The 25,655-nt window shown below is 40.2% G+C and overlaps 1 protein-coding gene across 18 annotated transcripts; it reads left to right on the top strand.

The window, feature by feature from the left end:
* The first annotated feature begins 168 nt into the window (after window positions 1–168).
* On the top strand, window positions 169–25,242 carry ppip5k2 (diphosphoinositol pentakisphosphate kinase 2). 18 transcript variants are annotated; one of them, XM_030354120.1, is made up of 34 exons: window positions 169–475; window positions 893–1,180; window positions 3,158–3,353; window positions 3,648–3,738; window positions 3,842–3,927; window positions 4,248–4,402; window positions 4,750–4,851; window positions 4,951–5,112; window positions 5,791–5,912; window positions 6,084–6,185; window positions 6,282–6,368; window positions 6,480–6,555; window positions 6,640–6,749; window positions 7,064–7,149; window positions 7,248–7,373; window positions 7,768–7,889; window positions 8,262–8,444; window positions 8,683–8,824; window positions 9,041–9,264; window positions 9,567–9,694; window positions 10,004–10,118; window positions 10,716–10,823; window positions 11,452–11,568; window positions 12,352–12,525; window positions 13,483–13,656; window positions 16,107–16,181; window positions 16,925–16,997; window positions 17,666–17,785; window positions 20,440–20,502; window positions 20,783–20,806; window positions 21,053–21,073; window positions 23,060–23,200; window positions 23,277–23,375; window positions 23,475–25,242. In XM_030354120.1, the coding sequence occupies exons 2-34, from the start codon at window positions 1,010–1,012 to the stop codon at window positions 23,990–23,992; spliced, it is 4,293 nt and encodes a 1,430-aa protein (XP_030209980.1). In that variant the 5' UTR covers window positions 169–475; window positions 893–1,009; the 3' UTR covers window positions 23,993–25,242. The 18 variants fall into 18 exon arrangements, with proteins under 18 accessions (XP_030209980.1, XP_030209990.1, XP_030209983.1 ...); XM_030354130.1 differs by lacking the exon at window positions 13,483–13,656; XM_030354123.1 differs by lacking the exon at window positions 16,107–16,181.
* The last annotated feature ends 413 nt before the right edge of the window (window positions 25,243–25,655 follow it).

Below are 25,655 nucleotides of genomic sequence, written 5' to 3'. Positions count from 1 at the left end.
ACACACACACACACACACACACACGCACACGCACACACAAACACACACACATTGATCGATATTGGTAATGGATGTAACATTTCTGAATTGCGTGTTAATAAGAGAGAAGACGGCCCCATTACTTTGAAAAATTGAAAAACAAATTCCCGGAAGCTCAATTTGGATTGTACCTAGCTTGTCACAACAATTACTAATCCGTGGAGGAGAGGAAGACATGTCGTACAAGCACTGGATTTGATACCTATCGAAAAACCGGAGCAATTGCTATTCTATTTTTTAAACCAAAGCATATGCTTGGTCGCAAATTTTAGCAAAGAACATATCGGGTCGTATCTTGATATTGCTCTAAGTCATCTGTTCAACTTATGCAACTGTGAACATCAACAACGTTAACGTTAGCTAGCATAGCCAGTATACAATCAATCGACAAACCAACAAACTCTAACATATGTTGGTCTCAGTATTCAATCCAAAGGTAAGACTTTATTCTATATTCATAGTATTCATCCCTCTTACTTTGATTTTAAATTTAACCACGTGTGTTATTCTGAAGGAAGTGGCAGCTATAATCAAAAATGTCAACTTGACATTACCCTAGGATAGTCCTATGAGCATCTTGCCAGTCAAAGCTCATTATAAATGTCATCAACATCAACTATGTACGATTTATGATGTATCAGAATCGATGATGATGAGCGAGCCATTCTGCAGTGCATAATAGTTGTTTGTCTCGATGAAACTCCTGGTTAAAGGAAGAACGCAAATATCGCACAATGCTTTCTCTGTAACTCTTCTCGATAATTTAATGAAAGACCAGAGTGAACCTCAGGTCTGAACCTAGTGATTCAACCCCTTGTAATCGACTTTAAATCTTTTCCTTTTTTTACTTTAGTGAGTAAGACAAAGGTAGAGCCTTTTGGTCCATGGCAAGAGAGAACCAGAGGCCATGTCGATGTGAGGATTTGTGAGAAGTGCAATAAATTGGGGATTTGGTGTTGGAGAGAGAGCCATGTCCTCAGGAGCGGAGCCCCCTGACAACCTGGAACATCCACGATTTTTTGTGGGCTGTGATGACGCCGAAGGAGAGGAGCTGATCGATCCTGGGAGAGTCATGGGGTGCGACTGTCTCTACGAAGATGTTGAGGAAGAGGAGGAAGACGACGATGAGATGTATGACTCGGTAAGCATTCTCCTACATGACTACTACCCATGTGGTGCTAACCCAATGTGAATCTTATTTGAATGAATTGCTTTCTGAAAATATTGGGTTAAAATAAAGGTTAAATTAATAAAACAATTGCCCTTGCAACATCAATAACAATCCAAACCCTGCTTCGGCTTACATTGCGTGGCATTTGGAGACTGGGTTTCTGAGGAAACCATGTTAGAAGAGGCCCTATTGCATGTAAACCTAAGCCCTGTTGGAGGTCATGTTAAGTAAGCGTGAGTATAACTGTTAACATCATACATGTGGTTGAGCTTCAGCCGGTTTAACGTAATGTGCAACTTGGGGTCCTCCTATGGGGGGGGGGGCATGATAACTGGCAATTTTGGTATTACTACACCAAAATAAGTATAAAGCTCAGAAATATTATCCTGAACCTGAAATAACGTGCTGTATTATTACCTGGATTTAGACCTGACCTGAAAAACTGGTGAGGTGCACAAGGCCTAGATCTGAGAGTTGCACACTATCTGTTTTCCTGTTTTACCTGTTCTACCTGTTTTTTTTGCGAAATCTGTCGTATTTGTTAGCCTAGTAGTATGTTTTGGTTCGTGATTAAGGGACAGAATTGTCATCATCGTCTCATCAATCTATAGTTTATGTTGTAATATAGTGGTGGTCTACATTTGCCACATCCCCACGTGTCACTGACCGCAGTTGCATTCTTCAATAGTTCTAGAGTCAGTGAGAGAATGTCGAGACACATTTTACTACTTAAATTAAATGGTGTAAATTGTGCACTATGAGTCCACCACAGTACAATTCCACGGAAACTCTGATTCCCTTAGTCCAGTAACAGTTGGACAGTTCCAATGACAGATGGAAGTGTGAACAGGGCTTGCCAATGACAGGCCAGGGATTAGAGTCTGTTGCTGTCGTTCTGCCATTTCATAAAACAAGATTCCTCATCTATAAGGAAACATATCATGTTAAAACCTTAGTTCCAGGTCTGCTAAATCTGTGATCTGTGCTTCTTTTTAAGTCTACTAGTTTTTTCTTTTGGCAGCTGATGTGCATGGTGAAAGTATAATATATTTCTAAACAAAATGGTAAACCATTTATCTTTCTCAATCTGGCTATGTTTTGAGGGGTAGGATTAACGTTGTCCTTTCTATTGGACACACAGTAACCAATAGCAAGTCTTGTTCCACTCTACTGCTCTTATATAACCCTAGTCACAGTCTGTGCTCTTCCCACATACAGTCCTTTCTGGTTTCCACCTTGTTTACTCATGTTTATTTTGTCCCTGCAAATTGAGCTTCCAGGCCAAGGTGTACAGTTTTGAAAAGTATAGTTCAATAAATGGATTAGTGGGGTGGGGGAGGCTCTATGAGGTGTATTTTTGTTTTTACATTTAAAAAAAAAAGTTTTTTACTTCTAGATGAAACATTGCAGCACTTTGTTGTAATATCCACCTAAACAACAAGGTGTATCATTTCCAAAGATACCGCTGTCATTTAGATTCTTGAAAAAGATGGTGGTGGTTAAGAGGTTAAAGGAAACAGTCTGGCAGCCATAGATGTTAACTTTGTTGATTTGTAATACATCAGCCATTGACCCCATCCACTGGGCAGCACTTTAACAATTCTTAGTTATGTTGGAATATAGAGGATGTAACACCATCTCAGTGACTGTTCATGTTGTAGACATCTTTGTGCTGCTAATGGACAACTAGGATGAATCAATAGCTCGTGTATCACAGTTGACGGTCAGGCAGACAATGACGAATGGCCGGATGTTGACAAAGTAATTACAAGTTATTGTATACTACAGAACATATTACTCATTCCATTATAATGCCAACGCTCTTTTTTTTTTTGTGCGCTCTTTTTTGTGTAAGTAAGAATATTATTTCACTATGCCTACATTTATCTGATATCTTCTATCAATCTATTTAAATTGAATCCAACAGTTTTTGTTGTCTTCTCTCAGCCACCAGAGAGGCAGATAGTGGTCGGCATTTGTGCAATGTCGAAGAAGTCCAAATCCAAACCGATGAAGGAGATCCTGGAGCGCTTGTGTCTCTTTAAGTACATCACCGTGGTAACTCTGGAGGAGGATGTCATCCTCAACGAACCTGTCGAAGACTGGCCCCACTGTGACTGCCTCATCTCCTTCCACTCCAAGGGTAAGGACCCTTGTTTGTCCATCGAGATCAGGTCCCCCGATGTAAGTGAAAACGCGGTGGAAACACAAACTGAACATTCAGTTATGATTAGTCATAATGTACATGACGACTACTAAGCAGGTACTACCTGATGGTTAATGTTTTTACTGTTTTTGTGCCTTATTTATTTGCAACATCTCTGACTAATCAACGAAACCTTTGAGCCAATTGTTCGGTTTTCTTTGTTATTATGGTTTGATACCACACAGTTGAACACAAAGGCTGAACAATAAAATACATTATTGATCCCGCTAGGCTTTCCTTTGGACAAGGCCGTGGCTTATGAAAAACTAAGAAACCCGTTTATCATTAATGACCTGGACTTCCAGTACTCTATTCAAGACAGGTGAGCTTGTTCAGTGGACATAAAGGTCAATCCATTGTAATGGGATTTAGGGTCTTGATGACATGAGGTGTCTTATTTGTTTATCAACTAACATTTCTTGCAGGAGGGAAGTGTACAGAATACTGAAGGACGAAGGGATCCAGCTACCTCGCTTTGCTGTGCTCAACCGAGATCCCGCGAGACCAGAGGGTTAGTGGGGGTAAAAAACAGAAGTCATGGTTCATAGTCATGCAAATATGTAAAATTAATGATTTGTTTAATTAATGATTTGATTTGTTTTTCTATTATCTTCAATAACAATACAACGAATACAGTCATATATAATTATACGAAAAACCTATAATAGCCCTTTCAAAGTACCTGAGTCATTGCCAATATTTTTCACCAAACTTTTGGTCTCATCATGCAAATGGAAGTACGATAGACATCAGCTTTCTGTCTGGCAAATTCAGAATGCATCCTGAATTATCCATTTTATATACTAACACCTGTGACTGCCACCTCCTCAGAATGTAACCTGGTGGAAGGGGAGGACCATGTTGAAGTGAACGGGGAAGTTTTTCAGAAACCCTTCGTAGAGAAACCAGTCAGCGCCGAGGACCACAACGTCTACATTTACTACCCCACCTCGGCCGGGGGCGGCAGCCAGCGACTCTTCAGGAAGGTACGCAAGACCTACCTTGGGCCAAATCAGTTGATTCTTTAAGGCGCTGCCGTAGATCCGTCTTCATTGTTGATGCGGTTTGAAACGGTTCACAGTATCGAAGTACATGTGAGGCCTGCCTCACATACTAGCTATACACAAGTTTAGCTTTACAGGATTTAATATTTATGCATGGGCTTAAAGAACATGCATGTATGGCATGCTGAAGGCTTTAATGATTTTAGATATTTCGGTTAAGGGCCCATGGAATCGATGTAAAAAGAAACAGAAATTATGAGGTGACTCATTTTTGCCAATATGCTTGCTTTTTTTTTTTCTTCATTACATTCAATATTTTTCCCATTTAGATTGGCAGCAGAAGCAGCGTTTACTCACCGGAGAGCAATGTCAGGAAAACAGGCTCCTATATTTACGAGGAGTTTATGCCAACAGATGGCACTGATGTCAAGGTACGGCTCTGCATTCTAGATGTTGCTCTGAGATTGATGAATGAGACGGAGTAATGGCAAAGTCTGATAATATGTGTCAATGCCCTTGTATGTTTTTAGGTGTACACAGTGGGGCCTGACTACGCCCATGCTGAAGCAAGGAAGTCTCCGGCCCTTGATGGCAAAGTGGAGCGGGACAGTGAGGGCAAGGAGGTGCGGTATCCCGTCATCCTCAATGCCAGAGAGAAGCTCATTGCTTGGAAAGTGTGTCTGGCTTTCAAGGTAAATCTGTTTGGTAAATACTTTCAGACGCTTTTAGTCTTATCCGATGCTACTTTCTGAATAAGGCTTATTTAATTGGATCACTCGAACAAAGAGGTCAGTGTTGGAATTGTAGCTTGTTGCCCCGGGAAAGGATTTGCATAGGTGTGTTCACAGCAAAAGCGAAGCTAATTATTTGCGCGGCACCGGATACACACAAAGTCGATGCAAAGACCCCAATAGATGCAAATTCGTCGGCTCCGCATATGGCTCGACTGGTGCAGCGCGAATGACGCTGTTCACTCCTGACAAGCTTTCTAGCCTTCTAGAGCCAAAGGTCAGCTGGTTGAGTCAAACAGCTCTCCATCTCACTGGAGGCACTGTGCATGAGGTAGCTAGCATGGTAGCAAGCAAACAAGGTTGCTGGTAATTTGCATGACTGTTAGGCATGCAAATATCTATGATGGTGGCATTTCCTGGGTGCACTGGGTTTCTCTGTTTGTACTGGAGGGGGACGTGTTGCCTGCGTCACCCAGGTCACTGAACCTTTGGGAAGATTGGTACTGTACCTGTTTCTTGTGCGTAAATCGATATCCAGTTTGTTTTTAAATGTAATCAATATTGTCCACTTCTCAATGACTTTCACTTATAAAACACATACATTTATATTTGTGTTTCCATTTTGTTTGTTCTACACAGCAAACGGTCTGTGGTTTTGATTTACTGCGTGCCAATGGACATTCGTATGTCTGCGACGTCAACGGGTTTAGCTTTGTGAAGAACTCGATGAAGTACTATGATGACTGTGCGAAAATCCTTGGGTAAGAGTCCTTTCTTTATTCTTTTCTGGCATTGGAATTCATTGAATCAAGAATTGACTTTGAGAATCATTTCAAATGTGTTACAAAAACCACTTTAATCAAACCTTCTTCATGCCATTTGACAAGAGTGTGATTATTTTCTTAACTATAAATGTGCGGCCTTGCTTGCAGTAATATCATCATGAGGGAGCTGGCCCCACAGTTTCAGATTCCGTGGTCCATACCCCTGGAGGCTGAAGACATTCCTATTGTCCCTACTACCTCTGGTACCATGTACGTAGCCTAAGAACGATCCCTTCATGGCTTAGTGCGTCTCTGGTCTTCAAACAATGTTTAAATGATTGCCTTCCTACTAAAATACCTTTTTAGGATGGAGTTGCGTTGTGTCATTGCGGTCATTCGCCATGGGGACCGAACCCCAAAGCAGAAAATGAAGATGGAGGTTCGCCACCAAAGGTATTCTGCATGAACACCTTGGCTATAAGCACTGCACTGCAATACACAAGTGGATAACTTCAACGAAATGTTATGGATCTGTGATGGTGTTTTGCTGTTTCTCTCGTTAAGGTTTTTTGATCTCTTCGAGAAATGTGATGGGTACAAAACTGGAAAGCTAAAGCTGAAGAAGCCTAAACAACTTCAGGTGGGTGCAAGGGTACTTATTATGCTTATGTTTATGTCTGTGATTAATATGTTGGTTGATAATGTTAATTGCATACATCTGCAGGAAGTGCTGGATATTGCTCGACAACTATTGGTTGAAATCGGGCTCAAAACAGACTGCGAAATCGAAGAATCCAAAGCAAAACTGGAACAACTGAAGACGGTCCTTGAAATGTAAGTATGTTGTCTAAAGACATTAAAGGGCCCCTGTTTTACCACCAGGTGTCAGTGTGATTAGCCATTACTAGACGTTTCACCATCTGACATCACAAGTGTTCAGTATCCACCTAGATACAGTCTACTGGGTAGGCTGTTAGATTTATCTCCTTAACTCCTACTTGTGATGTAAGTAGTTCCCTGTGTATGGCAGATTTGATACGGCTTATAATGCCTAATCACACTCACACCTAGTGTTCCAATAGAAGCCTTTAAAAGTATTTATTAATTAGAATGTTTTAGTAATCATTCCACACATTTTTTTATTTCAGGTATGGCCATTTTTCTGGCATCAATCGCAAAGTGCAGATGACATACCTTCCCCACGGTTGCCCGAAAGCCTCTAGCGAGGAGGAAGGTAATGGAGTCCTCGTCATTATTCCATCAAATAGTTGATTTCTATACCCTGCATTCGTTGCTTTGAGACTCCATCTTGGCCTGTGCGTTGTCCCTCAGATGTGCGTAGGAAGGACCCCTCTCTGCTGCTGGTGCTGAAGTGGGGAGGGGAGCTGACCCCAGCAGGGAGGGTACAGGCAGAGGAGCTGGGCAGGGCCTTCCGCTGCATGTACCCTGGAGGACAAGGTAGGCGCGCTGATCGAGGAGAAGGCCCCCCCCCCCTTTAAACACCCTGCTGACGTCTGCTGACACTTTGTTCCGTCGTTTATTGCTGGGGCTGTATTTGGCTGTGGCTATTTAAATTCGTCACACTCAGAATTGGGGGCGTATCAAGAACGTTTAATCGATGTTGGCCGGTAACCCAAAACTACCCGTGATGATAAATGTTTAGCGTTAAAGCTATAGACAATTTGAGTTAATTGAATAGATATAACTTCTTTATTACCAACTACCTTCCTCGTCGTCATCTACCATATGTTGTTTTACAGTTTCGTTGGTCTATAAAGAGCTTTGACCACAATAGCTTCCACACATGCTGCTGTTGTTCTTCGTTAACCACGCGTTCAACGGTCTTGGTCAGGTGACTACGCAGGGTTCCCAGGCTGCGGTCTCCTGCGCCTCCACAGCACCTACCGCCATGACCTGAAGATATACGCGTCGGACGAGGGCAGAGTGCAAATGACCGCTGCGGCTTTTGCGAAGGTCTGTTCTCAGTTCCTCTCAAGGCATTCTATTTGTTTTCATTGCTTTCATTTCTCCCTCCCGCCGAACATGAGGTGTGTTGCGTTCATGCTCCTGTGATTGACAGGCAAGATGGATTTCCCGAACCAATCAGGGAGGAGACGCCCTGATTTTTCAGAAATGAACCCAGAGCCTCTAAAATCAATATTGTATCATACAGAGGCAGGCAGAATAAACTAGAAACTCTCGGAGCACATTCCACTCGGCAAAAACTGACAGGCGACAATGACAAGTCTAACAAATTGCACTCTGATGATAGCTCATAAATCTTTTCTAATGGGCCATCGTACATACTGTAAATCTAGAAATACTAACTGTCCATTTGGCCTACAGGGTTTGCTGGCCCTGGAGGGGGAACTCACGCCCATCTTGGTGCAGATGGTGAAGAGTGCCAACATGAACGGCCTGCTGGACAGTGACAGCGACTCGCTCAACAGCTGCCAACAGAAGGTCAAGGCCCGGCTCCACGACATCCTGCAGAGGGACAGAACCCTAACCCCCGAAGACTATGAGAAGGTTTTTAGATATTCAGCTCTCATTTGTGGATGCATGAAACATTGTCTTTAAAATCGACATGACAAATCCTGATGAAACCACAATCCAATTCTAAGTCATGTGGATGAGATAATCGTGTTTTTCGACCAGTCGAAAGCAGGGAACATAATTTCATTAGTGTGTGGAGGAGGTATCGTCGTAGTCATGCACACATTGGTTTGATCATAACACTGTCTAACGGCAACGTTTTTATTTCCAGCTGGCTCCAACCAACGGCGCATCGTTAGTGAAATCGATGGAGATGATCGAGAACCCGGTGAAAACCTGTGACAAGGTCTACACCCTCATTCAGAACCTAACGCAGCAGATCAGACAACGGATGGAGGACCCAAAGTCAGCTGGTACATCTCAATTAAACTAAGAAATGTATTCCTTTTCTGCATTATGTAAATTGTTCCTCTAAAATGTGTTGGGCGTGATTTGAGTAGCATGGTCTTTTTTTCTGTTTTCTGTTTCTTTTTTGGTTGCGGTGCATTGAAACAGTCATCAGGCGCATTCAGTTAATACTTGGAATGCTTTCCTTCCCTGAACCTGTTTCTGTGTCGTCTCTTCACCAGACATCCAGTTGTACCACAGCGAGACGCTGGAGCTGATGCTGCGCCGTTGGTCTAAACTGGAGAAGGACTTCAGAATGAAGAACGGACGTTACAACATCAGCAAGATCCCGGACATCTACGACTGCATCAAGTACGACGTGCAACACAACAGCTCCCTCAAGCTGGACCACATGATGGAGATCTACCAGCGCTCCAAGGCCCTGGCCGACATCGTCATCCCACAGGTAGGCCTCTGGGGGGCCATTTTCTGAGGTTTTCTCCTTGAGATCTCGGAATCAGACGATTTTATAGATGGATTTACATTTATTTTGGCTACTATGTCCATGTGCAAAAATCCACATGCACCTTTTTTCTTATTAGGAAATGGGAGATGAGGACAACAATTTACAAAAAAAACATTCCAGAGAGTTTTTAATTTATTTTAACCTATATTTTATAATATATATATATATAGCCCTACATCAGACGTATACTATACGTGCTCCCTGGTGTGAATGCTAATGACACTATTCTAAATCTGTTGTAGGAATATGGCATTACTGAGGAGGAGAAGCTGGACATCGCTAAAGGCTACTGCACACCTCTAATTCGCAAGATCAAGTCGGATCTCCAGAGGACACAAGACGACGACACTGTGAACAAGCTGCATCCTGAGTAAGAAGTATTCAAGCATAGTTTCCCTAAACTAGTGAAAGGTCATTTCTTGGAGACTGGAGCCGTACAACCCTCCCATAACAAAGAATATGTACCAAGCTCTTTTGGGCACTGATTTCCACTTCATTTATATTTGGTTACATGTTATACATAATCGTGGATTTCTTACATTGTCAACATGTTATTGTTCGATGTTGCATACCCATGGTAAAATAATTGTGTGGAAAAGGCTTTAATGTACAAATTGAATATAGTGTCTTAATATAATAGTTATAATTTTTGTATATAATTGAGGGTGGACCGTTTCAGGTATTCTCGTGGCGTGATGTCCCCCGAGAGACATGTGAGGACCAGGCTGTATTTCACCAGTGAAAGCCATGTCCATTCGCTGCTGTCCATTCTGCACTACGGACCCCTTTGTGACGTAAGCCTCAGTCGGTGCATCGGTACTACATGTTTTATTTCACGTCACATGAACCATCTATCCATGCAATAGCCTGCAATACTTGATTGAGAAAGAGATGCAACATTTTTCTTCGGTCAACTGATGCTTATTTTCTCGCCCAAATGTTTTTTTTTATTTGTATTATTTTTGGGGAAATTATAGTGAGTACAAATTATGCCACAGGCTGCTTTTATTGCGAACGTTTCTATTTTATGATCCCACAGACAGAAAAAACAGTACCTAAGTGTCCAGCTACGATAAACATTGAATGTTTTGCAACGGAAATTTGACTACCACACACACATTTCTATTTATCAAATGGGCAAAAACAATGTAAGATGACGATGTGATTAAAGATATTGATGATGTAGTGACATTTTTTCCATGCATTCCTAGAGGTTGTGATTTTGTAAAAAATAACATTGTTACATTTGAGTGGTCAAAATAATTGTCTATCCATGCGGGAACTGCTCCTTTTACTGTTTGTCAGTGTGTGTGTGTGTGTGTGTGGGAGGGGGTTATATAGATGCAATTCAACTTTCCATTTTGTCGTACGTTTTGCATTTTTCTCTACAGGAGGCGAAGGACGATCAGTGGAAAACTGCCATGGATTACCTGAAAGTCGTCAGCGAGCTGAACTACATGACCCAGATTGTAATCATGCTTTATGAGGATCCCAACAAGGTACTGCATCATCTGCTACTGTTGATTGGATTATGTGTAATGATTTATGCTCAAAGGGCTGAAACCATTGTTTTCCATTGGTTTATCATAATTATAGGATTACTGTTATTCAGGTACTTCTGTTTTTTTGGATTTTATATTTGATTATTTTTCCGTCTCTGTGACATTTCCTATCCAACTCTGGGCTATCTTCCCACACTTCTAAACTACTATTCACAGTACAATGCAAAGCCCACAAGGAGGAAATCAGGCTTTGAGTGAGTGTGTTTGTGCATGTGTGTGTGTGTGTGTGTGTGTTATATTTCTTCCTCTCCTCCAAAGATGAGTTGTTGTTATGACAAGCTATGTCAAATTGAACTTGCTTGAAAAGTAATGTGGCCATGCATAATTGTTGTGTGCCCTTCTTTCACCTGCATGAACACGCAATTTTGAAACGTTATATTTAACGTTACAATGTTCAATGTGTGTGTGTATATTGAAACGGCAGCCTATAGAGTGGAAAGCGATTGTGGCCAAACCAAAAACATATCTTTTGAATTGAATATGGGAATAAAAATGCCATTGCAGCCTGAGGCTCTGTTCCATTGTGAATGAATGCAGTGAGTAACTGACTCCCTGTTGACCGCAGGACCCCTCGTCTGAGGAGCGGTTCCACGTGGAGCTCCACTTCAGCCCGGGGGCCAAAGGCTGTGAGGAGGATAAGAACCTCCCGGCTGGCTTCGGCTACAGGCCAGCATCTCGCGAGGTAAACAGCTATATCCTGGGGACATGTAATATATATATATATATATATATATATATATATATATATTTTTTTTCCAACCATTATGTCTGGAAAACTGAGGGTAGGAATGGCAAAAAAATCGGACTTTCAAATAGTGTGGCGGATGACGTTAGCGGGCGAGGGGGGGTTATGAGAAGTGGGTGGACATTCTGTAACGCATCCGTATTTGTGGTTGTTTCCCTGTTCCTTCTCTTCTGGAGGCAGTTGGTATCCAAAACCAAACTGTTGCGGCGCAACCGCACACCGTCATGTTATCAAAACCAACCTGTGTTCAGGTCCCACGGTGCGAGTAAGCGTTGGCTCTTGGCGCCCACTGCTGTCGAGATGAATGCTCAGTTCATATAACGGATAGCGATCATTGTAAAGGGCTGATTTATGGTTCCACGTCGGGGCCAGGCAGACGCTTCGGCGCAGTCGTGAACCTGTCTTGGTTCTGTGGCAGGTTTGAGTGAGCGGACCAATCACGGCCCTCGCCGCTGCGTCGCCTCGACGGATGGTTACGTAAGGCCCTTGCGGGGGACACAAGGAGGGTCCTCAAGGACGTAATGGGTCCGTAAACACCCTTGCGTTGCGTCGACGTGGAGCCATAATCAGCCCTTTGGTCTAGGAATGTAGACTTACGAAGAGGAACGCGTCGAGAAGCCTCAATTGTTCGAACCAAACCCGACTCCATTGTGTACACTGATTTAAATTGAATGTTAACTCTTGATTGTTGATACATGTTTACTCTTCCTCACCCACCAGAATGAGGGCCCGAAAAAAAAAGCCCAGGCTACCGACAGCGATGAGGACGCCTGTGCCGCCAAGCGTGACGAGCCCGACCGGGCTCCGGTGAACTTCAGACCCCTGGTGTCGGACCCCATCTACATCCACCGGAAACCCAGCATGCCCCGGGCCAAAAAGATCGGCTCCGTGGAAGTAAGTGACCGATTTCACTTTCAGTGGGACTTGATCAATGTTGAAAAGCGAACGGTTGGTGTTTACCAAGTACGACATCATCCATCTCTCCATCTTTGGTTTTATTTAACCTCTTACTAACTTTCGATAGTCATTTAAGTCAATCTATGTTAAGTATTGCAAAATTGACGAGTATGATTTAAAAGAGTATGGCTTTCTAGTGTACTTGGTTTTCGAATAAGCTTTGGGAACACGCACGCACAATCATACACAAAGGATAATTTAAAGGATACAACCTACTCATAACCTTTTGTTGATATTTTCTATGTTGGTTTTTCAGAATTGGGGGCATCTATGGTGACTTTTAATGGGCTTAATTGCTTGTCGACTGTTTATCTAAAGCTCTAAAGTTTGACTTGTTACCATTATTAAACACTACCACACACAACTTTGTGTGTAAACAATGTTTATGTGCATCGTATGTAGTGTAAGTTTTACTAGCATCATCCTTTTGAGGAACTGTCCCTCACTACCATTCATGTTGCAAATGTGTGGAATAACTTCTGGAAAAATGAACTTTCTTAAAGGTGATAATCCTTCCTCTGAAAAATGTTTTATACAATGTACTAAGGATATACATGACCAACTAAACCTTTTTTGCCCTGCTGCATCTCAAAACAGTGTTGGGCCCCATAGGGAGAGATAACAGGGTTGTTTTGTAAATGCAAATTGTTAAATGTGCTTCTTGAACATCTTCATCATTGTGTTCATTGTAGAAATCTCCACTTAATCGGGTATGAGCACTTTACTGAACTTTCTGAACTGATGCTGAAGACGGATGCAAATGTGTATGCTCACTGCCAGCTACTAGGATTGATAGATCGATTTTTTTTATGTTTCATGTATGAAGCGACAACGTGTTTTATCTGTCATATGGCATGACCGTGTGCTTTGTTTTGACCCCTCTCTCACTTCCAGGAAGAGAGTCCACTGAGTGTCTCTAGCCCAGACTCAATTGGTACCTGGCTTCATTACACCTGTGGTGTTGGTACTGGGCGTCGAAGACGCAGATCAGGGGACCAAATAACCTCTTCCCCTGTCTCCCCCAAATCACTGGCTTTCACATCCAGTATTTTTGGCTCATGGCAACAGGTTTTTACACCCTTTAACTCATTACCATCACACTCAAAGAAAATCAAAGCCGACTCGTCTTTTGCACGTCTGTGCTTAAGGGGAATGAAGCTGTCTCAAGGACTTCTAATCAGCAGATCAATGTAAAGGTGCTGCCATGTTTCGCTTGCAGCCTACATGCTGTGCAGGTCAAACATGGCATCATGCAGGCAAAAAGAACTGCTTATTTCACAGAGTTTTTGTGTCCCAATGTACAGCGTTTGTGTATTTAACAGTGGCAGGTACAATCTTAATGCCTGGTTTCCATTGATAAACAACGTAGTTGCCTTAAGGCTGCAGTCCAGGGATCTCCCCCTGGATTAATTTATCTTCATGTATACTAAAGATACTTGAAGTACTCGCCATGGAATAGGATTAATTTAGGCCGTTGATAATCTTTCCCCTACTTTTGTCAGCTTCTTAACCATGTAGCCTAGTTACTATTTACTTTATATTCTGTATGTAGAAACATGGTCATTTTAAAGTTCAAGGCTGTTTATCTGTAGCAATCGTTAAAACACTCTTCTTTGGTGTCCAAAAATACATTAAAATAACTTTTGATCTATCAAAAATAATACATTAGTGGATTTATGGGCGTTAGATTAATACAAATTTAGTTTTCCTAAAGGATCCGTCAAACAGGATGTTAATTAATCCCTGTTTTTTAACTTGGTTATACTCCAATCGTCTTAAGATTTCTTAACATCTGTTTGAAAAAGGATGAAAGTCCATCAAACAAATATATATTTATATATTGGTGACGTAAAAACAACAATGGACCAACGCATCAGCGAAAGTAAAGCATGGTTGCTTTGTTTTTTATAGATTTCAGCTCTAAAAAACTATTTACAGCAGCCAGCAACTTTAAATTCACCCTAAATCATCAATTTACTTTATTTTCCTTTCCTGTCCTTTCTACATCTTATTTCCTAGCTCATAGCATATTAGAAACCAGGCTAATTGGTTTGCTTGTAGTCATCTTTGCGTGTATTTAACATAGAGTTCTTTATATTCATCTGCTGAAACACAGTTGTTCCTTGTGACAGTTTTTGTTGACTGGCAACATGATATAGTTTTCTGTGCTGCATTAAGGTACCATAACAGACATGTTTATTTTAATCCTTAAAAAGATTGTTTCGGCCTTTCTGTATTGTTTATTGGTTATTTTTGTGACCTTTCGTTCCACAATTATTTATTTTTTTATATCATCTTAAAAATATATAATATATATTATAGTTGTGTATATACAACTTTGTCTAGAAATTGAACTGTTTGGCATGCCTATTAGGTCCAATGCTTAATGTTGCTGATGAGGCATAGATAGTAGTAGTTGATGGTGTTGAATCGATTTACGTTGAAGTTCAATTTGGCCTTGACAAACATTTCTTTCTGCATTCTCTGATTAAACCTATAACCTTGATGCATGCACGGCTGTCTGCCCCCTTTTGCTCATGAAAATTAACATTAACACCACCAATCTGATAACCTACCTTTTTAACTTTAACTGGTAGCTGCCTATATTTCATACTGAAGCAGTCGAGGACGACTTGGCTTAGTGGTGCTTCTTTCATTGTGAAGCCTTCTGGTTGATGTTCTGTGTGTTGGAAGGGTAGCCGTTTTGGTGAAACAAATAGTTTTGGAACAAAATCCCCCATTCCCCATAAACTATGATGTTATCATGTGCACTGCCTCTACTGTAGACGGCTACTGTTTTAGTCTGAACATTGAACTGAACATTTAAGTTTTTAACCAAGTTACATTCCATACGGAAAGTATTCAGAGCGCATCAACACCATTGGATGGTTGTAAATAACAGATATAATCCGTAATGGTTAAAACCAAACTTGCTATCTGGTTGGCAGGAAGGTGAAACCTTGTTAGGTCATTCTGTGTGTTATAACCTGTTTTACATGATTTTATTATTTTGCTGGTTTTATTTATTTCTTTTCATTCCACTATTTCCATCAAGGCAAACAAAGTTTGCTGCATTAATAGTGTTGTTATTTCTGCAATGACCGATGCAGATAATGCTGTGTAGATCCTATTGGTTCTAACTTGCTAGTGAGATGAACATTGGTCCCTGTCTTATGAATGAATGAAAAGGGTACATACACGTACAGTGTATGTACGTGTTAACATACAGTGTATGTGTTAACCTCCACTCGTGGAGGATCTTGGGACTCCTTGGCTCATCAAAACAATGAGAGCTAAAATCACATTACGAAAATAGCCCCACAACAGAAGGAGCAGATCAGAAGGCCTTTTAGTACCAAGAAAACACAAAAGGCCAACCTCCTTGGCAAATATTGGTGTGTTAACTTTACTTATATGAGGACATTCATGCCGTGATCTAAATAAGCAGACTCAGCAATGGGTAGGAAGAATAACATCATTTCAAGGCAAATGAACTATAACTAGAATCTCCTATTCAGAATCCAGTAGGCTACGCAGCACACATGGAGGCAAGACATGAGAGTCAGGGCCAAGGGGCTGCCTTAGCCCTCCAGGTAAGTGCTTCGATGTGTAACATTTAGCCTGTTGTTTCTCCCCCGGCGTCGCCTTCAGGCATTCAACACACCGGTAGCTCATGACCTTAGAATTCCTTCAGTCAATTAGGATCACTGTGGAGTTCTGTGGAGTATCATTTCCCCCTGTTTCCCATCCGTGTGTGTGTAGCCTGACTGCAGAAGTGTTATCTGTTTGCTAGCGTTGTGGCTGATGGGTGTTGTAGGAGATCCCTTGAATTGGATGTCTATAAACGTGTTCGAACCAAGTTTTGGACATCCAATTTGCATTGTGATGGGGTAAACAACAGCCAACAAATTCACAGCGCTATGGCAAGTCCTCAGCTTTTAATTTGATTTGTAAAAATGGTGATAATTCTATGGGTGTTATTTTAAAGAAGTTGCAAGGATAATGCTCAAATGGGTCATTCTCGACTTCTGAAAGAGGGAGGACCAGAGCTCAAATGAGAAGGAAGGCAGACCCATAATCCCTTGTTGTTTTCCCCCAAAGGAGTACTTTTCTATCACCCATTGTAATGCCTGCAGTGCCATACATGTTTTATGAGGATGAAGATGCATGTTCCGACTCCTCTCCCTGCCCCCCCCCCCCCCCCCTCCTTTCCTCATTATTTTTCACTTACTAACTTTCATCCAGAACATTCATCTTAATCTTTCCCATGTTTTACTTTTGTAAACCAAGCTTGGTTTTATAGGTCTGACGAGTTCTTGTACGCTCTTCTTGACAGATCCTGACTGAAAGTGGCCATCTTCAAAGACCTGGCAGACTTCACTCAGAAGTCAAGCTCACTACTGGAATCGGTAAGTATTCAATGGATTCAATAGATTAGCCGTATTCTTAAAATAGTTAGGAAAAGTTAAGAGTGTGATTTTTGTTTCATGTTTCTTATTATTTGCTATGTGATGAATGTTCTAAATACACCTTTTGTCTTTGCATCAAAAACTTTCCTAATCTGAAACTGAATAATCTCTTACCAAGCAAGATTTTTGCCACACAACTAAAGGCGATGAACGAATCGGAGATATTCTAGTGTTGTCTTCTGACCTAAATTCTTCCAAAAAGACATAAGTCTTGCCGTTAGGTAATACAATCTACACTTTATGTAGTTAATTCTCTTTATTTAACATATTTGATAAATTTCATGTTAAGTGATCACATTATTAAACCTTCCGTATTATCAGATGCGGAAGGGAAAAATATATAAACAGTATTCAAAAAAATTAACAATTGCAAAATGATGTGGCCTGAAGACAAAATGTACTTTTTTAGTAAGAGTAGAAGTAATATTTATTTTCGTACTTGTGCTAGAAGTATTTAATTGCCCCCTGTATGACATCACTGTCAAATGCAAAGGAACTTGTAAGGCACGTTTGTGGCAAGAATCTCATGAAATGCATGATGCATGCGTTCCAATAGTGTGGATTTGGCCCACAAGGTTGCTGTATGTATCTTCTCTAACTCTCATCAGGGGCTCATTGCGCTGGTCTCTTTAGCAACATGGTGCTCGGGGGCTCCTCAAGCGCACCAAACCTACAAGATTATGCTCGCGCGCACCGCAAAAAGCTGACCTCTTCTGGCTTCTTAGATGGTATGTGCAGACACGCACACATCTCTTGGAGGAAAAAAGATCAACAAATTATTTTCATAATCAAAACAACTTTAATAGTGCATAGATTGAAAATACATTTTGCTGTAATCTGCATCGTATTCCCCTCATCAATTTGAGTCCGTTCATTTGGTCAAAGGATGTTTGTTGTTTTGCCGTTTTTAGTACTGCTTTTCGTTGTGGCCGTTATGCTTGGTTTATCAAATCTTCTGTTATGATTTTGGACATGATTTCTGAGACGGTTGTCATCAGTGTTTTTCTCTTGTGTATGGTCGTGTACAATTTGAACTAACTTGAGCCTAGAATTACCTGGATATATGTGTAGTTAATGCTCATAAATAGTGATCTCACAAATAACATTATTGATCAATAGCAATAAAACATGTGATCAATTCACATTATTGATCTTTATTTGTCTTCATAAAGCCTGTGTTAAGCAGAATTTATGCGCCCACAAAATATACTACATAGCAATCGCAGAAAAGGTATCTGGTTTGCTTTATTCCATTTTGAGGACCTTACTGCTTTCTTAAGATGCTTCCAGTTAATTATAGAAAGAAGATCTTCAGCAATCATGATATTTTCTGCTCCCAGAACTATGCTTTGACCTTACTTTAAATGGAACGGTTGTCATGACGGGGAGAGGGATGCCGTAAGGGGAAATTATTGGAGTTTTGCAGAAGTTATTGGACAATCGACATGAATAGACAGCCATTTGAAACATAAACAGTACATTCAAGAGACATAAAAATACAATTGAACCCGGAACAGGCATTCAACCGACATGTTCAGGCAAACACCAAGTTATAAAGAAAATGCATTGAGGGCATCTAAACTGGCAGGTGTGAGGGAAGAGTAGTATGATGATTCCCCTTTTTGAAAGCGGCCACTGTACATGGCTAGAAAATGCAACAGCGCTGTCATCTGGTGTTGTGGAGTACATCACTCACAGGGGTTCGCTGTTTGGTCCAAACTAAGAATGTGATCCGCAATGCTTGACCAGCCTTAACAGATTGATATGAAACCTAAAGGCCCGCCAATTATACTTGCAACAAATTTAAATGATTTCCTACCATCTCGGTATCATGATAGCCCCTGCTTGAGCAGTGCTGCTAATGCACACAGCTCCTCGCAAGCTCAGCAAATCTTGCTCTGAACTAGTTTATCTTTAAATAAACAGAGTGGGATGCAAGGGTCCATATTTTACAGATGCCAAATATTTACAGATGCCAGATACTGACATAATCCTTCACGTGGTATATTTGACCACCCTGCACACACTGTGGTGATGCAAACCCAATGGTACTACGTTTTAATCGTAGCCGTCCCTTTGCCTGTGCGAACAAAGCATTTTCCAAGTTGACCACAGAAGTCTCTTGAACACAAATTGATTGCAAAATAAGGTCCAGTTTTAAAAAAGTTATACTTTAAGTATAACTTTAAGTATGTCAGGGCCAGGCTAGATGGCTGTTAATGGAAGTTAATATTGTGTAATCTAAACCTCTGTGAGCAAAGTTAGGTTATGGAATATGCTTGGCAAATGGGAACCTTGGAATGCTATTGCAATGGTTCAATTCTGAAATGTGGCGTTATAGTATTTGAGTTGATTAGCAACTATAAGAATGGCCTATGATTCACCCAAAGGTGGCCATGTAGTAACAATTCAAAATATTAAAACCATTCTTCAAAACATCATACAGTATTTGATTGAAACTTTATTTTATCTGACATTAAGTATGTTCATTCAGTTACATTTGTGTTATTTTAAGGATTCCAATAGCATTGGAACATTATTACCGACTGCCAAATTCAGTCAGTTGCTGAATTTGCAGGCATTGTGATAGTCATGGTAAATTCTTGTTTAGCTGCTGCAGTCTGAATAAGCCTTTCAAAGCCCTTTTGAACATCTTTTGGATGATGCAGAATTGTATGAGTAATGAGGGTTTGTTCCTGGTTTACAGCACTTTACTTGGTTAAAGTGTGTGGTTTGCTATCATAACTTTACAAAACTATGCCGCGGTACCAGTTGAATTCATGGAAAATGTATTCTATCGTTATATTGCCTATCGAAGGCTTTTTTTTATTGAAAATTAAGTAGATTTTGTAACGGGAAGAAACGGCTAGCTAGGTATAGATTTATAGCACACGTTAAGCCATCGCCTAACCCTGTGATTCTTTCCTTGTTAGGTATGAGGTAATGTTACTGAGTTCTCGTTATTGACTTTTTGGCTCCCTAGCAAATCGAGGTAGTTGTTCCTTCGATTTATTTGTCTTTTGTCTTTAATATGTGGTTGTGTTATGTTAAGGCTTTTGTTTGTTATTGCTTGAATTGTTATAGATATTGGTTTCATGTGCTTTGCTGCAAACCCCTGCCCTGTAGTGGTTAGATGTGGTGTGTGAAGGCAAAGCTGAATTTAGTAGTAGTGGCTAAAACTAAGGTCAGTTGGAGGTTATGCCCTTTTTGTGAACTTTGTGTCAATTTTAACCACTCTACTCTGGCTGAAGTTACCTTAACAAAGCTCATTACTGCTTTCCCCTTTCTGCATGCCATTTAATACTGGATTTTTATTTGGCTTCTAGTTATTGTTTCTGGCTAGTCTTTGTACATTTCAGTTGCCTGTCTTTCTCTTTCTCAGAAGCAACGCGCAGTTCTGGCGTAAAAAGGTTTTCAATATCATTTGCGAGACACCCAACCAATGGTATGTTTTGCTTTTTGTTGAATAAGATGCATCTTTGTGTTAACCCTTTATTCATAATTGGCTTTACTTCTGCCGTGTCCATACACATTTTTGGCCTGTTGCATCTCTACGCCAGCGGGCACAGTCAGCCTCTTGAATTCATGAATAGTAAGGCCTTTGTTTAAAGAGTCAAAGAGTGGCAGGCAAGACAATTGTGGGCTATGACAGCCTCAATTATTTAGAATTATTTTGGTTTTTAAAAGGACTGGATTTTCTCTCTCGTATTCTGTGCTGTAACTAGGTCCGCTTAGTTGTGATGGTAAATGTAAGTAGAAAAAGCCTTTCAATTCTGTTCTGATAATACAATGTTTGTTTGGAATTCCGGTTGATATTGTTTGTTATAAAACATTTCAATTTATTTTTTGTGACAATTATATTCAAATATTGCATTATATCTTTCTATGGCATTTTTTATATCAGTTGTGGTTCCTAACATAACTACTTTTCATGAGTTTGTTAATTTTGAGATCTATTTTTGTTTTGTTTTGATCTGCTTATCTAAATGGGTCAGTCTTATCCAGTGTGTTCTGTGGTAAGTGTTTTTATCATGTTGCATTCATTTTATCTAGTATTCTTCTCATTAGTTTTATTAGTGTTAAGTTGATTTTAGTCCAACATCAATGGTGTCCCTCCCCCTCCTTATGTAGATAGTACAGATGTTTAAAGGTATGCTTTCTTTAAAATTATCGGAGTCCTTAGATCTTAGATAAGGGAATTGTTTTCTCCGATATAGAGGTCCATATTTGCAACCCAAATTTGGGTTTTATAATGGAATCTGATCGAAGTTTGGTATTTTATTGATTCACAATCTGGCAGACACAGCCATATCACAGAAGCTGTCTATATGGCCATAATGTGTCATTATTTTCAGTGAAATAAGTCATTGAGTTTTTATATTTCGTAATCTGGGAATTAGTTTACCCTATGGCTTATAAAGTGGTATACAGCAGCTTCGGAAAATGTTTGGACCCCTTCTATTTCTATTCAGTTTTTGACCCTCAATCAAGACACAATGAACTATAATGAGCACTAAACTATTTTAGACATTTTTGCAGATTTATTAAAAAAAAAAAAGGTGCTTTTCCAGTTGACCTTTCCATCCTCTGTATGAGACAATTTAGAATTGAGATTGCTACTGGCTCTCTCTGACCAATCAAGGCATCTCTTCCCTGATTGGTTCAGGGAATACATCAGGTGCGTCAAATGCAAAACTTGATGATGGCGGAGAAACATAGGGGGGGGGAGGGGGCTTTTTATTGGTTGAGTTCATAATTTGATCCCTTCTCCTTCTTTCTGCTGTCTTGACAATGCTAAAACCATCATACACTTTGATTCAGTACTTTGTACCACAAGTACCCCAATTACCTTCTTTAGCTGCAATCACAGCTTTGAGTTTTCTTGGGTCAGTCAATACAAGACTTAACCACATGGATTCGGGCAGTTATTTCCATTGTTCCATTGGTGGGGCCACTGAAGGTCCTCCACAGACCTGGTCTCGGCTGTATTATTTGGGTCGTTGGGCTGGACGACCCAAATATGTTGTGTGGACCCTGGTGCAGGTTCTCTTTAAGGGTCCTTCTGTATCTGGCACCGTGCATCTCTTTCAACTGACCAGAGAAGACCTACCTCATGCTGCCCTTTTGAGGGTCTTTTGGTGAACTCCTGGTGGGCTTCCACATGCCTTTTACCTCAACAGGGGCTTCCCTCTGTCAGGTTGTCCTTCTGGCAGGTTTTTCCCATTTCTGCAAAGGTCTTGTGAAACTGTTAGTGACCATTCGTTTCTTGATCAAGTAACTACTTACTCAGTCCTTGGGCCTAATCTTTAGGTTTTATACCCTTATATCAATTCATAGTGCCACCAATTTATAATGGCACGAGTCTGAATACTTATCTCAAATAGGAATTTCAGATTTTTTGAATAAATTGGCTATTTGCAAATGAATGGATGGCTTTTATTGTTAGATGAATGGCTTATAATCAATTTGATTTCAAAACAGTTATCAATGAAACATACAAAACAACGAAGTGTGCAGAAAGGGAATGGGTCCGAATTCTTTCCGAAGATACTGTAACTGCTGAGTACTGCGGTCAGCCTTCTTTCATACTGTTAAAAAAAAAAGTTTTTTTATTTATTTCTGTGATGTAGTCTTCATCATGTTTATTTGATTACATTTGTAGTTTTTTGTTTCCTTATTGGTTTTCACAGCCTGTATTACTATTAAGGTGAGGTACCCTGTATTTGATAGATAGGAAATACTAACAAAAAAGTAAATCTATATGAAATGTTGCACTTAACTTAAATCCATTTCATTTTAGGCGCTTCTGTAAAAACCTGAGCTGTAGAGAATCACAAACCCAAAAATATACATACAAAATTGCAGAGCTTTTGTATCTTCAATATATCAGATAATGTAATCATGAAAATTGCCTCTGATTACCCAAAAAACTAATTTAATCGAAAGCCAGTTTCGTTAACTTCCTTATGACTCCACTAAGCAATGTTGGTGTCTCCCTCTAGGCTTTGAGCTATACTCCATGGTTCCATCCATATGTCCCTTGGAGACTCTGCACAATTCACTGTCACTCAAGCAAGTGGACGATTTCCTGGCCTCCATTGCCAGAAGCCATACCTCCGACTTTGATACCTCCACATCCACAGGTTTGAACCATTTAAAAAGGCTGGTTTCTATGCTCTTGTTCAGGTTGTTTGTTAATATAATGCATTTTGTCTACAGTTGCTGGGAAGAAATTTTCCCTAAACACTTACACGCCTGCAAAGGTCCTGCCCTGCCCTTTCACTGAGGGGAAAAAGACAATGGAGAAGGATGCCAGTGGTAACTAATGCTTCTATTATTTTTCCATTCTTGCATCATTTTTATTATCATCAGCATGTTATTTCGATTTTACTGAAATGTTCCGTTCATTTGTTGCAGTGAGCGGTCAGGGAATATCAGGGAAATCCTCCCACTGTAGTTCCCATGGTTCTTCAGAATCAGGAAATGCGTCACAGGATCCCCCGGCCATGTGTGGCCCAGTGTCTCCCCAAACTACCCAGGAGCAGCAACAACATTGGACTGGTTCTTCGTCTCACGAGCAGGCCAGTAAAGACTTGTCGACGGAGAGCCTCCCCAAGATCACGGGATCAGGGATCAAAAACACTGTAACGTGTGACACTCAAAGCCACAAAGTGCCAGCAGAATCGGACTCATGTGAAGTGGCAACAGAGCCTGCTCCCCTGGATTTGCGTGGTGCGCGTTCAAAGTACTGCGAAGGAGATGGTAACACGTGTACAGCTTTACCTCAGAGGGCCCAGGATTGTGTCGGTAGTAAAACGGTGCTAGACAAGACTTTACCACAGAACACAAACGATGAAGCACCTTCAGAGACTTCTTGTTCCACGGTCAAGTCTGTAGGCAAGGAGACGGGAACATCTGCTGGTCGGGAGGTTTAACATATCTTCAAATACAACTGAGGTTTCGAGAATATTACCCAAATGTTGTATAATTCAACTTCATGCAAATTTTCCTGTAAATACAAAGATTTACACCCATTAATTTTGCCATGTAGGATATTTTTTTCTCTCTTGAAGAGTATTGATTCCTCCTATTTATGATATTCCTTAGAATCCAGGTGGGAATGTATTGACACGTCAGTCAATCAATGTAAGATCATATTTCAGCTATATAAACAAAGTGATTATGCATTGCATTATAGATTGCTGTATATGTGCATATGCATATATAAACATATATTATGTAGTATACTATACATTATGTGTATGTTTACATATACATATTTGTGTATATGTATATACACATTTAGAAATATTAAAATATCAAATGGTTCTCCGGAGATCTACAGTCCAGAAGAAAAGATGACTTTACTCATTTGATTGTAAATCTTGCAATTGAATGTAGCCTTTGTATAAAATATGAAAACATGAATATGAAAACATTTTCAAGCCAAAAATCTATCCAAAGTACCCTTATTTTTTTTTACCAGGGATCTAAACCTAGATGAATATACAGAATGTTTTATTAATTAAACATTTAGGTAGCAGTTAATTCCAAGCTAACATTTTATGTACTTTATTTGTATAGGTGCCCCTTGTTTCTTTGAGAGTTTCAAGGTTCTTTTGACATTTATTTTTCCTGAAGTGATTTATGTGCCAGAAATGCCAGAAAGCTAGGGCTTATAAATTGTACATGTATGTATCAGCACTGCTGATGTAAAATGTGTTTAGATCATTGCACACAAGATCAAGCTTCAATATGTCTTTGCTGTTTATCCCTGCTACTGTGCCTCAGATCTAAAACTGTCCAATTTAAGTGGCTCGGTGACAAAGGTTGATTGTGTGGGACCAATTAACTCACGGCTGTGGACAATCCAATGCAAAATTAGAAAGGAAAGTGTATTTTTCCTTTCAGTCAATTATGGCTGCCTAAAATATCCAGTAATATTCAATCCTGGTATATTAGGAATGATGATGTCCTAAAATGTACCCATCTTTGAACCATGAACCCGTGCTACAGAAATCGCACATCTACTCAGCATTGTTTTTTGTAAATATTGTTATACTACAATGTAGACCATATGAAAAGAAATGCACAGCAATGTCTGGGATTCATCTTCCTCACCCATTGACCCTGAAATGTTAATGTACTTTTAGAACATATCATTAAACGGTCGAATCTCATACGATTTAAGAACTTTCTGAAATCCTTTCCTCAAATGAAATGCCACCACAAAAACATGGTCAGCCGTTGTGAATGAGGTAGAATATTCTCACCTATGTGAGATTTTTCTTACTCCCCTGTAAACAAATTAATCTATATTGCTTACATCAATATTGAAAGAAAAAATTAAGAGGCAATGTTAATTGTGAAAGGCACATAATTTACCGTATCAGTGGTATGTTTAGAGGAGAAGTCCTACCTGAATAACATGTGCATTTAATCAATTATATCATGTTGTTTTAATTGAAATGGGTCAGATTATTTTTATTTGAAAAAATTACCAACCTGGATAAGCATGTGTGCCCCCTTTTTAGGTGGGTCGATTAAGTGAAGGTGCTTATGAACCCATATTCGTTTTGTATGTCTTCCATGATCTTG

This window comes from Gadus morhua, chromosome 4 (assembly GCF_902167405.1).
Source record: "Gadus morhua chromosome 4, gadMor3.0, whole genome shotgun sequence".
NCBI lineage: Eukaryota > Metazoa > Chordata > Actinopteri > Gadiformes > Gadidae > Gadus > Gadus morhua.
This window is presented reverse-complemented; position numbering and strand designations above follow the sequence as displayed.

What these genes read in the sequence shown, in the direction of transcription:
- ppip5k2 (XM_030354120.1), top strand. Translation starts at nt 1,010, where the DNA reads ATGTCCTCAGGAGCGGAGCCCCCTGACAACCTGGAACATCCACGATTT. An exon ending in AGATCCCGCGAGACCAGAGG is followed by an intron (nt 3,928 to 4,247) that starts GTTAGTGGGGGT and finishes CCACCTCCTCAG; the next exon opens with AATGTAACCTGGTGGAAGGG. An exon ending in CCCCCGAAGACTATGAGAAG is followed by an intron (nt 8,445 to 8,682) that starts GTTTTTAGATAT and finishes TTTTATTTCCAG; the next exon opens with CTGGCTCCAACCAACGGCGC.